General features: G+C 41.5%; 1 protein-coding gene across 1 annotated transcript; it reads left to right on the plus strand.

The window, feature by feature from the left end:
- The first annotated feature begins 5,776 nt into the window (after positions 1–5,776).
- Positions 5,777–6,868, plus strand: LOC117064518 (non-histone chromosomal protein HMG-17-like). Its single transcript, XM_033178606.1, has one exon. It carries the CDS (start codon positions 5,881–5,883, stop codon positions 6,151–6,153), a length of 273 nt encoding a protein of 90 aa, XP_033034497.1. The 5' UTR covers positions 5,777–5,880; the 3' UTR covers positions 6,154–6,868.
- The last annotated feature ends 5,372 nt before the right edge of the window (positions 6,869–12,240 follow it).

Raw genomic sequence — 12,240 nt, forward strand, 5'->3', positions numbered from 1 at the left:
ACTAAATGAAATTAAAACCCTTAGGAAAACAGTAGTTATTACCAGTATTGGGTTAATGGGAAGAGATTCATTTGTCCTCCCAGATTCTCGTATTTCACAGCCAGCTGCTCCACGACAGCTCCCTTGCAGAAGCTGATTCTACATACACGCAATGGTAACAGTTGCTTCACTATATATTACTTCGACCTTCTCCTCTCAGTTGTTCATCCAAACCTGGGCAGATTAGGGGCTCAGTGTTCCAGAGGTAAAAAAAAGAAATCCAGCTGTCAGAAATGGAACTCAGAGAAAGTAGTCTGCACCTCTGTTAGTATCACTGTGGCTGCTATTGCTTCTGTGGTTATGGAGACCCAGCCTTTCAGAGTGGCTCAGGGCCATCAGCTCTCTTTCCTTTTGCTGTCTACCCTTGCGGTCATGATGTGGAGTGATTTGAGAAAGGTGCTTGGCAGAGTCCTCCTTAGCTTCTGCAGCAACCAAAACCCCAAGCCAGCTCGGAAATTCAGTCCCAAGATCTGCACTTTGAGCCACCAAGACACCCGAAGTGAATGTTACCATGCCTCAGTGTTTAACAGAGACCACCTTCCTCCTCCCAGAGCCTCTCCCCACTTAGCACTTACGCAGGTGGCACATTTTATGCAAGAAGACTACACTTGGAGGTTAGTGACCTGATTGTTTCTAACTGGCCAAGTGGCCTCAAGTAATTAACAATCTCCTTGGACCTCAGTTTTCTCAGTTATAAAATGTGAGTGGAGTTTCAGAGTGTTTTTCAGCTCCAAGATGTTATGATGTAAAAATCCTGCCAAGATAAATTTCTTAAGTTTGTTTTCTTGCATTTCCACACTCCCCTTCTCTCTACTTGACCTGCACATGGAAAGTATCTGATGCCTCACCCTTCCACACCCTCACCAGACACTTGAGAAAATCTGGAATGTTTCTTTTATAAAAGAGCTTGAGCTGTATTTTCTAAACACTTGACTCCTCTTTCCCAGTAAAATCCCTGCCACCTCTTCAAATTGTAGTGAGTAAGCAGTCCATCAGAAAGAGAGCTAATTCTTATCAAGTTCCTTGAATCTGGCAATGAATTGGGTTATTTCAGACATCATTTTTCTCTGTGAATCAGCTAACACCAGCCTACCTATTCATCTCTGAGTACACCAAGGTATTCTAAGTAGGATATTTCTCATGGGGGAAAAAAGTGTTTTGAGAATTCTTTTGCCCATTCTGGCCCAATAGAATTTCAGTTGGCAACCCCCAGGCAGAGTCGCAAACCTACATTTAAAAAACAAAACAAAAAAAAAGAGGGTCTCATTCTGTCACTCAGGGTGGAGTGCAGAGTTGTGATCATAGCTCACTGCAGCCTTGAACTGCTGGGCTCAAGCCATCCTCCTACCTCAGCCTCCTGAGTAGCTGGGACTACAGATGTGAGCCACAGCACCTGGCTTGCAAACCTATCTTTTTATTTCTACAGATGTTGTTTATCACCAGAAAGTTGTGGAGAGTTGTTTGGGGGCTGGTGATTAAAAGCAGCTCTTTTGTTCAAATATTTAAAGGAAGTTAAAAACCAACTATTTAATGCAGCTTGCTTCATCTAGAATCCACCAAATGTTTTCATTCTGATAGCAGTGTCAGCCTGGAGATACAGAGCACTGCAGTTCTGGAGACATGTTTGTTCAGTGAGAATGCTCCTCAGGCTGCTCTGCTCCGAGTTTGGCTCCCTTTTTGAAGTGAGGCAACTGCTTGCTACTGCATGACGCTCTGTTCTGCTGTTTAGTGTTGGTCGTTGCTTGACTGATGCTGCACTGATCTTCATTCTGTTCCTGGCCCTGCAAGAAGACAAGTGCACCATTATTGAAATTAATTTATTTTACTGGGACAGCACCAGTGATCAAGGTACATAATGCAGGACAGCCAGTTTCCACAGCACCCAAACAGCAATTAGCTTGATCCTCTGCTTAGACTTAATGACAACATGGCCCTTTGGGTTAGAAGGCAATGAGTGCCAGAATTCCCTGGCCTCAGAGAGTGATGTGAGGGCTGATGCTGAAGGGAGGAAAATCAGTATGGCAGTTCAGGTTTTTTAGAAGTGACTTGAAAACTCAATGTGAGGTCTTCCTCCTATCCAATCATATCCAGATCTTTCTTCCTTTTAGATTATTTCAGTGTTTTATTTGGCTCATTTATGATGCATGAGGAAGTTTCTTTTCAACAAAAGAGTGAAAGCAACACTTCTCTTTGTTTAAACACTTTGAATGTGAATTCATTTGCAGTTTTGACCCAAGAAGCCAGGCTCTATTTCGGGCTCCACCACACAAGTCATTTGTCCTCTCTGGACCTAATTTATTCACCTAAAAAAAAGGGGGGGGTGGGGGGATTGAGAATTGACCTTTTTTTTTTTAAGAACTTGCTACATTATTTGCAGAGCCAGCTCATAATAAAAACATAAGGCCTAATGTTAAAAGGAAGAATTTCAAAGCAACAACAATGGAGCATTAAACCAGATCCAGGTATGGGGGCCCACTTGTGCACAGGGCCCTGCTCAGTGGCATAGGCCACACGCATGGATCACATACTGGACTTGATCTCTTTCATGCCATCTCCAGCACCAAACTTCTCTGATATAGCCTTTGCTTTCATCTACATGTGCACACTCCTCATGCAAAAATAAACAGAAACAAAAGCAAAAACAAAAGGCTTCTGTTGCAATTTTTGCTTGATATCTACCTCATTTTTCCTTTTCACATCCCTTTGACCATAAGTTGTACCTCAGCCCTTTCTGACTTCCTTTTATTCTCCAAGATGGATTTTCTTCTTTCCTGCCTAAAACATCCAAATGACCTTTGCTTTGAGCTTTTTCTAAATCACCATATGTTAGATAATTGTGCCCAGAGGAATTACTTCCAGAGTGGCCTAAACACAAAAGAAAACACAGAGCCAACTTATTCTCTAGAACAGTGCAAACATTTCCTTAAACCTAAGTGTCTCAAGAGGAAAACTGACAGAATAAACCTTTCACCCAGCAAGTCCACTCTGGGTAGTGCTTGTACTGAATCCTTCTTGCATTTTTACATCCCTGATTTATCTACTGTTTTGCCAATAAAAGCAGTCCCGTTCTTTGATTTAGGTTTTTTTACAATGGAAAAGTGGCCAGAGAAAATGACTCAGTTGAGTGTTTTATTAATGGAAAGAACCGATATGCCAGCAACAAGCCAAGTTCTTTGCCCCTTCTCTATCATGTTACACCATAATACAGCACCTATCTGGGAAGTAGGAGATTGCAAGTTAAATGCCAGCAAACCTATGGCTTTTAGATGATAATTTCACTAAAAAATGAACAGCCACAGACTATAAGGGGATTTCAATCTTCAGAAGTGAAATCTGTCAGTAAAATTTAACAATTACAAAGCAGCTACCAAAAAAGAAGGATTCTTTTAACATGTATTATAGGAAAATAACTTTAATTTCTTACATGAGTTTTTCTTCTATGTCCAAGTTATGGAAGTCTCATTCAAGTAAGTAAACTTCCCACACAAAATTTCATTGTTTCAAATCAATGGAAAAATCCGATTTATCCTTGAAATTAACTTCTAGAATTTTAAGAGGAAAAAGTGACTTCAAATCTGTTAATGACTGACAACCCAACCTCAAAATGATTTATTTTCTGTCATGAACATTTGAGGTGTTCTGTTTATTATCAAAAATAAATGCATTTACTTCTTTAATCTTACAAAAATTCAAAAGCCCATTTGTCTCAGATAATCAAAATCATATAGGGTAGGTTTTAAGGTACAGTTTAGGGAAAAGATGTTATGAATATTGATAAACCTCTGTCTGGTTTATGACAGTCGCAAATATTTGAATACCTACCCTTCAAAATATGAGTGAACAAGCCTATAAAACAATAAATGCCCATCTTGAGAGCTCATCTATTGCTCTGCCTAGTGGCAGGATTATATTCAAACTCCCTATGTTTGTTTCCTAGGGCTGCTGTGACAAAACACCACAAATGTGTGGGTTCAAAGAATAGGAATATGTTCTCTCATGGTTCTGATGAGTGGAGGGCTGAAATCAAGTGTCAGTAAGGTCATGCCCTATCTGGAGGCTCTAGGGGAGGATCCTCCCATGTCTTGGTGGTTTGCCAGCAATCCCTGGCATACTATGGCCTATAGATGCATCACACTCCAATCTTTGCCTCCATTGCCACGTGGCATTCTCCCTGTGTCTCCCATCCTCTTCTTATGTGGACACCAATCACCTTGGATTAAGGGCTTCTCCTACCCCCATATGATCTCATCTTAACCAATTATGTCTGCAATGACTCTATTTTCTTTTTTTTTTAATTTTTTATTTTTATTTTTTTATATTTATATATTTTTTATTATTATACTTTAAGTTCTAGGGTACATGTGCATAATGTGCAGGTTTGTTACATATGTATACTTGTGCCATGTTGGTGTGCTGCACCCATCAACTCGTCAGCACCCATCAACTCGTCATTTACATCGGGTATAACTCCCAATGCAATCACTCCCCCCTCCCCCCTCCCCATGATAGGCCCCGGTGTGTGATGTTCCCCTTCCCGAGTCCAAGTGATCTCATTGTTCAGTTCCCACCTATGAGTGAGAACATGCGGTGTTTGGTTTTCTGTTCTTGCGATAGTTTGCTAAGAATGATGGTTTCCAGCTGCATCCATGTCCCTACAAAGGACACAAACTCATCCTTTTTTACGGCTGCATAGTATTCCATGGTGTATATGTGCCACATTTTCTTAATCCAGTTTGTCACTGATGGACATTTGGGTTGATTCCAAGTCTTTGCTATTGTGAATAGTGCCGCAATAAACATACGTGTGCATGTGTCTTCATAGCAGCATGATTTATGATCCTTTGGGTATATACCCAGTAATGGGATGGCTGGGTCATATGGTACATCTAGTTCTAGATCCTTGAGGAATTGCCATACTGTTTTCCATAATGGTTGAACTAGTTTACAATCCCACCAACAGTGTAAAAGTGTTCCTATTTCTCCACATCCTCTCCAGCACCTATTCTGAATTTCTGGAAAAAGCATGAATTTTGGAGGGATACTATTCAACTTAGTACAACCTCCTAAACAAATGATAAGCTTTCCTGTGTTTAAGTGAAATAAAATAAAACAAAAATAACTTTATAAATTGTTCTAGAGAAGAAAAGCTCAATGAATTCCCTAAGAATTCACTCTACTCAGCCATCCACCCCAGCCGTTCTCAAAGTATGATTTAAGGGCAATCCACCTCATTTCAACTTGGGGGATTAGGGGCTTATTAAAAATACAGATTCAGGGCTGGGCATGGTGGTTCATGCCTGTAATCCCAGCACTTTGGGAGGCTAAGGCAGGAGAATCACAAGGTCAGGAGTTCAAGACCAGCCTGGCCAACATGGTAAAACCCCAACTTTACTAAAAATACAAAAAAAATTAGCTGGGCATAGTGGTGGGGGCCTGTAATCCCAGCTACTTAGAAGGCTGAGGCAGGAGAATTGCTTGAACCCAGGAGGCAGAGGTTGCAGTGAGCTGAGATAGCACCACTGCACTCCATACAGATTCAGGCCGGGCACGGTGGCTCACACCTGTAATCCCAGCCACCCGGGAGGCTGAGGCAGGAGAATCACTTGAACCTGGGAGGCAGAGGTTGCAGTGAGCCAAGATCATGCCACTGCAATCCAGCCTGGGCAAGAGAGCAAGACTGTGTCTCCAAAATAATTAATTAATTAATTAATTAATTAAAGTTAACATACAGGAGCAGTGTGAAAAAGAAGAGGCGAGACCGGCCCCTGGACTGACCAAAGCCCACGCACCGCTGCATCCCGCGCCCAGCGCCTATGTCCCGCCGCTGTCGCCACCACCATCATGCCCAAGAGAAAGACTGAAAGGGATGCTAAAGGAGATAAAGCCAAGGTGAAGGATGAACCACAGAGAAGATCCGCGAGGTTGTCTGCTAAACCTGCTCCTCCAAAGCTAGAGCCCAAGCTTAAAAAGGCCCCTGCAAAGAAGGAAGAGAAGGTATCCAAAGGGAAAAAGGGAAAAGCTGATGCTGGCAAGGAGGGGACTAACCCTGCAGAAAATGGAGATGCCAAAACAGACCAGGCACAGAAATCTGAAGGTGCTGGAGATGCCAAGTGAAGTGTATGCATTTTGGATAACTGTGTACTTCTGGTGACTGTACAGTTTGAAATACTATTTTTTATCAAGTTTTATAAAAATGCAGAATTTTGCTTTACTTTTGTTTTTTTTAAGCTGTGTTTTTAGCACACAGAACACTTCATTGTTGTTTTTGGGGGAAGGGGCATATGTCACTAATAGAATGTCTCCGAAGCTGGACTGCTGTGAGGAAAACACCTTTCCCTTCTAGTTTTGAGAGACTTCCTCTTGGCTCCCAGGAGGAGGGATTCCCTGACTTTAACACACATGGCCACCTTGGCACAAACGCCTTATGGTATGGAAAAACAAACTCGTTTTTATGTCCTCTTCTCCCTTTCCATCCTTCAGCATAGACTTAACTCCCTTAAGCCCAGACATCTGTTGGGACCTGACCCCCAGTCATTGGTTACCAGTGTGTTAGGCAATCTGGACTTTCCAGTGATGCCACTGAGATGGCACCTGTCAAAACAGCAGTGGTTCCGTTTCTAGATTATGGATCTTCAGATAAATTCTGCCATTTTCATTTCACTTCCTGAAAGTCAGGATTGGCTTGTGAAAAGTTGTTAAACAACATGCTAAATGTGAAATGTCAACCCTCACTCTAAACTTTTCCTGTTCAGAGCACCAGATGAAGACTTCGTTAAGTTTTATAGTGGTTTTCTGATTTTTGGTAGTCCCTTGAAGAAGGGAGTTTGAAAGTTGTTGTATCTGCCCATATCCTGCCTGAAATGTCATGATTGTTTACGGAAAGTGTCTTTAATAAAGCTCGATACAGTTTGGCTTGGGAAAAAAAAAATTAAAATACAGATTCATAGGCTCCACCCCAGAACCACCAAGTCAGAACTGCTAAGTTTAGAGGCCAGGAACCTGCATCTTAAAGAAGCTCCTGGGGGTTTTATGCACATTAAAATTTGAGAACCACTATCTATAGTAGCAGAAAAGTCAGCCTTACTTTCCCCATGGTGCTTTGAAATTCATTCCTTATTTTTCCTCTATTTTCAGGTGAAATTGAGAATAGCTGATCAACAAATTTTCTTATATTTTAAAAACATTATAAAGGTACTCTTCATTCCTTTTCCCCCTCCAGACTAAATAATATAAATTCAAATAATATTAATTCCTTAGTCTTGATAGGATGTATTTCCTAATCATTAAATCATTTACAAACTCTGGTCAAATTCTTTCCTCTCCAGAATCATAGACAATACCCTTTAACCATGGAAAGAGATCCCACTGTTTAATATTTCAGATTAGAAAAATCAGACACCTAGAGAAGTCACACTAAAGTCATCTGTATTAGTCAGAGTTTTGCACAGGAATGAAACCCTTAGATACGTAGGTACATATATATACAATTATGGACGCTCAGAAGTCCCATCATCTGCAGATTCGAGACCAACAGACGCCGGTGGTGTAAATTCCAATCTGAGTCCAAAGGCCCAGTATCCAGGGGCACCAATGGCATAAATCCCACTCCAACAGCAGGAGAAGACCGATGCCTAGCTCGCAGGCAGGCAGGAAGCAAAAGGAACGAATTCCTCCTTCTTCTGCTTCTGTTCTATTCAGGCCCTCAATGGATTAGATGATGCCCTCCCACACTGGAAAGGGTAATCTGCTTGACTGAGTCCACCGATTAAAATGCTAATCTCATTTGGAAACATCCTCACAGACACACCCAGAAAGACTGCTTAATCTGGGCACCCCTAGGCCTAGTCAAGTTGACACATAGAATTCACCATAACACTATCCTAATCAGGGTTATTTCCAGCCATGAAAAAAGGTGTAGTTACGAATTGATAACCTAACGGTGTCTGCCTCTAATTCCTCCTTCCTTCCTGTTAGCCTTTTGTGTTGACTTTGATCAATGAAAGAACAAAAGCTAGCACTTACAGGCTGTGTCTGAGCCCTGTCATGCCACAGGAGGATGTGAGTGTTGAGACTAGGAAAAGGTACTCATGAGGTAAGTCCTAAGCAACTTTTCACCTGACCTTGTGAGCTTTTGAGGTTTTACAAGTCTTGAGAACCAATCATTCCTTTTTGAGCAACACAAAAATGACACTTGGTGAGGGCCATAGACAGCATTCTGATACTGCTAGAGCCAAGGGCTTAAAATCCTAGCACTGATACCTGCTATTTCTCAGCCTTTAGTTTTGCTCTCCCTTGAAAGAACTCTACTGATCATTCACATATGCATTCATCAAACATGAGTCAATATTCCCTGAGTATTCACAGTCTAGCAGAGTTACAACAAGTACTATGAATAATGAATCTCTGAATAAGAAAGAACTTTGATGAGTTAGAGGAAGGGAAGAAAACAGAAGGGTTATTCAGTTTCAAACCACACTGATCGAATGACTCAGAGCCCCTTTGTGTGCATCCACAAGAAAGAGACAGAGCGATAGGGAGAGCCATGTTACCCAAGCTCCTGCCATTCATACTCTTCTAGCAGTAGAAAAAGTACCACTACTTGGCTAGTAGCCAGTCATATATTACCTATTCTAGAGACAACTGTGGGACTTTACTGAGAGTGTCTTTTTTTTAGTCAGATTAGGAAAGTTAACAGTTTTAATGGCTTTTTTAAGTCATAAAGTATTTGTGAAGTACCCATTATGAGCAGAACTTTTTAAAATTTAAAATTGCTAAAGAAATTAGAAGATACAGTCAGCCCATGAGGATTTTACAATTTATTTAGGACAGAAGATACTCATATTGTTAGAGAATGCTATAGGAATTCAAATTAAGAATTCAGTTTCCTGGAAAGGATGATTGATCACAGGAACTATCATGAGGAAGAGTCTAGAACTGAGCCTTGAAGAAAATGGAGAGTGACATTGACAGAGAAGAGAAAGAAAGACTTACTAGGGAGGGCGAATCACACCCAACAAAGGCACAGCAAGGAGAGAGTTCACCAAGGTAAGAGGAAGACCAAGAAATCTGGGCAAACTGAACAAAGGGAGATCCATTTGGCAGAACGGGAACTGTAAATAAAGGGTGAACCCAAGGGGTGGAATTCTTTGAATTCAGCCTAATTGTTAGGTTAGCCATATGAAACTGCCACTTTTGTAAGTCAATTAGCAGGAATTTCACATGGTTCAGTTGGAAATATGGAGTTCGTGAAATGACATAATGAAGAAGCTGTTTTGGGAAGACTTATCTGGTAATGGGTAGGCTGGAAGTCAGCTACACCAGAGACCTGGAGACAACTAGGAATTACTCTAGTAAATTGAGCATAAGATGGTGATAACATGGATGAGGGCAGGCTGTGGATATAGAGAGGGAGAGTCAAATCTCACAGGCATTACAAGGAAAAATTTCACCTAGACTTGATGACTAATTGAACATGCGCAAAAAAGGAAAGAGAAGAGTCAGAGATGAGTACGAGATTTGCCGTCTAGGGGACTAGAAGGATAGTGTTGCCATGGACAATAGAGGTATACCTTAATTTATGTAATAAATGCTTTCCTGAAAATGTGTGTAGCACAAAATTTTTAAAATCAGGTCATGATTTAAATACACTAAGAACACTTGCTGCATTTGTTAGCATATTGATTTGCTGCTTTAATAAACAGAAAGATAAACCAGAATGGCCAGTAACGCCACACTTTGGGGTTATCTTTACTGAATATGGGCCCTACTGAACAGAAATTAGAGCTTATCACAAGACAACAAATTTTGTTTGAAAATAACCTTTTTACTACTTTTTTATCTGACTCTAAAAGTAACATAGTGGCTTAAATAAAATAGATTTGTCTCTTATGTAAAGGTCTGAGCTGGTAGAAAACACACAAAGCAGGACAGGGCTTTGTGGGGACCCAAGTTCTTTTCATCTTTTTGCTCTATCATCCTTTATGATGTTGCCCTCATTTGCATGACCAAAACTGGCTCACCATCATCTGTCCTTGTTCCAGATTATAGAAAAAAGAAAGAGGATGTCAAGGACAGCAGCTTCTGTATTAGGATATACCAGAAGTTGTACATATCACCTCTACTCATAGCCTACTGGCCAGATCTTGGTCACATGGACATATCTAGCTGCAAGGGATCCTGAAAAATATAGTCTCTAAGGGTAGCCATGTGCCCAGCTAAAAATTAGGGGGGTTTTCCATTAAAAGGAAGACTAGAACAGCAGATATTGTGAGACAATTAACAGTTTCTGTCATAGTTGGGAAAGTCTTTTGTAAAACTGCTTTGAAAATAATAGTGAAGGGAAAATCCAGATTTTCAATTATCAGGTGGTCTAGGACTGCCATATATCTGTGTAGGGAATGGGAAGAAGAAAATATCACTTCCTTTTCCCAAAAATGTGCTCTAGTCTCTGAAATTCTGAACTAATCAATGAGTCAAGAAAGCACTGAAGAATTGTTTGAACAAACTGGTTGTCAAATTGTAGAACCAGAAGGAATCTTGTAAGAGTATCTTATTAAACATAGTGTGAACCAACAGATTTTCTGGAAGGAGATTTCTCCATGTAAAATAAATGACTGCCCAAGTGAATCTTCATTTCCACCTCTGTCTCCAAACCTAAGACCTTTCCAAAGTTGCATCTTCTCCTGGAAGTATCACACTTTGATTCCAACCACCACTGCCATGCCTGTCTCCCTGGAACACCCAGTTTCTCCTTTAAAATTTAGCCTGGACACAAGTAAACCCCCTTTCTTTAGTGTCCTTTCATGCAGCTAAGACAGGTATTCAAAAATGACTTAACTAGATATGAGAGAACCAAAAGAAAAATTAAAAAAAAATAGATACTACATAACAATTATCAGGTTTTTGAAGTATAGAGAGAATTTTGAGCCAACACTGACAGTAGTGGAGGGACTAGTACAATGTCAGAGACACCTTCCTTCCCAGCTCCCTGCCAATCTTTGCCAGGTGGCCTCTGGCCATTGCTTGTTTTTCTAACCTCTGGGAGCCGGTCCCAGACAGTTCTGCCCCTGAATGAATAGAAGACCTTTGGGTACTAAATTGGGGCTTCTAAACACTAACCAAAGACACTAGTCTCCTAAGCCAGGGACTTAGGATCTCACAATTAGCAGAGAGTAGGGTCTGTTCATTCTTGTTGCCTGCATGCCTAGCCTAGTAACTGGCACATGGTCAGGGTCCAATATAACGTCTGTCATGTAAAAATTCAAAACCTGGCCAGGCGCGGTGGCTCAAGCCTGTAATCCCAGCACTTTGGGAGGCCGAGACGGGCGGATCACGAGGTCAGAAGATCGAGACCATCCTGGCTAACACGGTGAAACCCCGTCTCTACTAAAAAATACAAAAAACTAGCCGTGTGAGGTGGCGGGTGCCTGTAGTCCCAGCTACTCAGGAGGCTGAAGCAGGAAAATGGTGTAAACCCAGGAGGCGGAGCTTGCAGTGAGCTGAGATCGCGCCACTGCACTCCAGCCTGGGCGACAGAGCGAGACTCCATCTCAAAAAAAAAAAAAAATTCAAAACCTATCCTCATGCAAATGATCAGAGCAAGCCAAGTCTTCCCACTTAATTCCAGTTTGGGATCTGAAGACCATGCTTTCCTTGAACAGTTGGAATTGGGGTATTGGACATTCTGAATAGTCAATGCTTCAAGACTTATGTGATCTGCTGCAGCTATCTTTGTGCACTCCAAAACAGGAGATGACTCACAGACCTGACCTGAGGTCATCACACCCACCTCTTCATTTTGAAATGAAGCCCACAGAAAGATTAGTGACTTACCCAGGTTCTCATAGTAATTCAGTAGCAGAGATGCACCTGGAACCCAAATCATGCAATGCCAGGTCTGTGTGTGTTTCAGCTCACCACTCCTCATTGCTTAGCTCCTTGATTTGTTTTCCCTACAACACTGATCTCAGAGAAGCTTCAGAAGGCTCCGCTCACCTGGGGCCCACAGGTGGTTCCCTATGGTCCCTCAGCATCAGATGGGCCTTCTGTTAGTTCCCAGAAGCTACATCATTCCTTCATGTTTACCCAGAGCCCTTGAAGTTCAACAGATGTAAAAACACACACTGCCCAAACCCGGGCTCACCTGTGCAAGCCTCTGGAAACTTGAAGAAGATAGAGTTGTTTGCTACGGGGCTCTTGAGT

Source organism: Trachypithecus francoisi, unplaced genomic scaffold (genome assembly GCF_009764315.1).
Source record: "Trachypithecus francoisi isolate TF-2019V2 unplaced genomic scaffold, Tfra_2.0 Lachesis_group2, whole genome shotgun sequence".
NCBI classification, from domain to species: Eukaryota; Metazoa; Chordata; class Mammalia; order Primates; family Cercopithecidae; genus Trachypithecus; species Trachypithecus francoisi.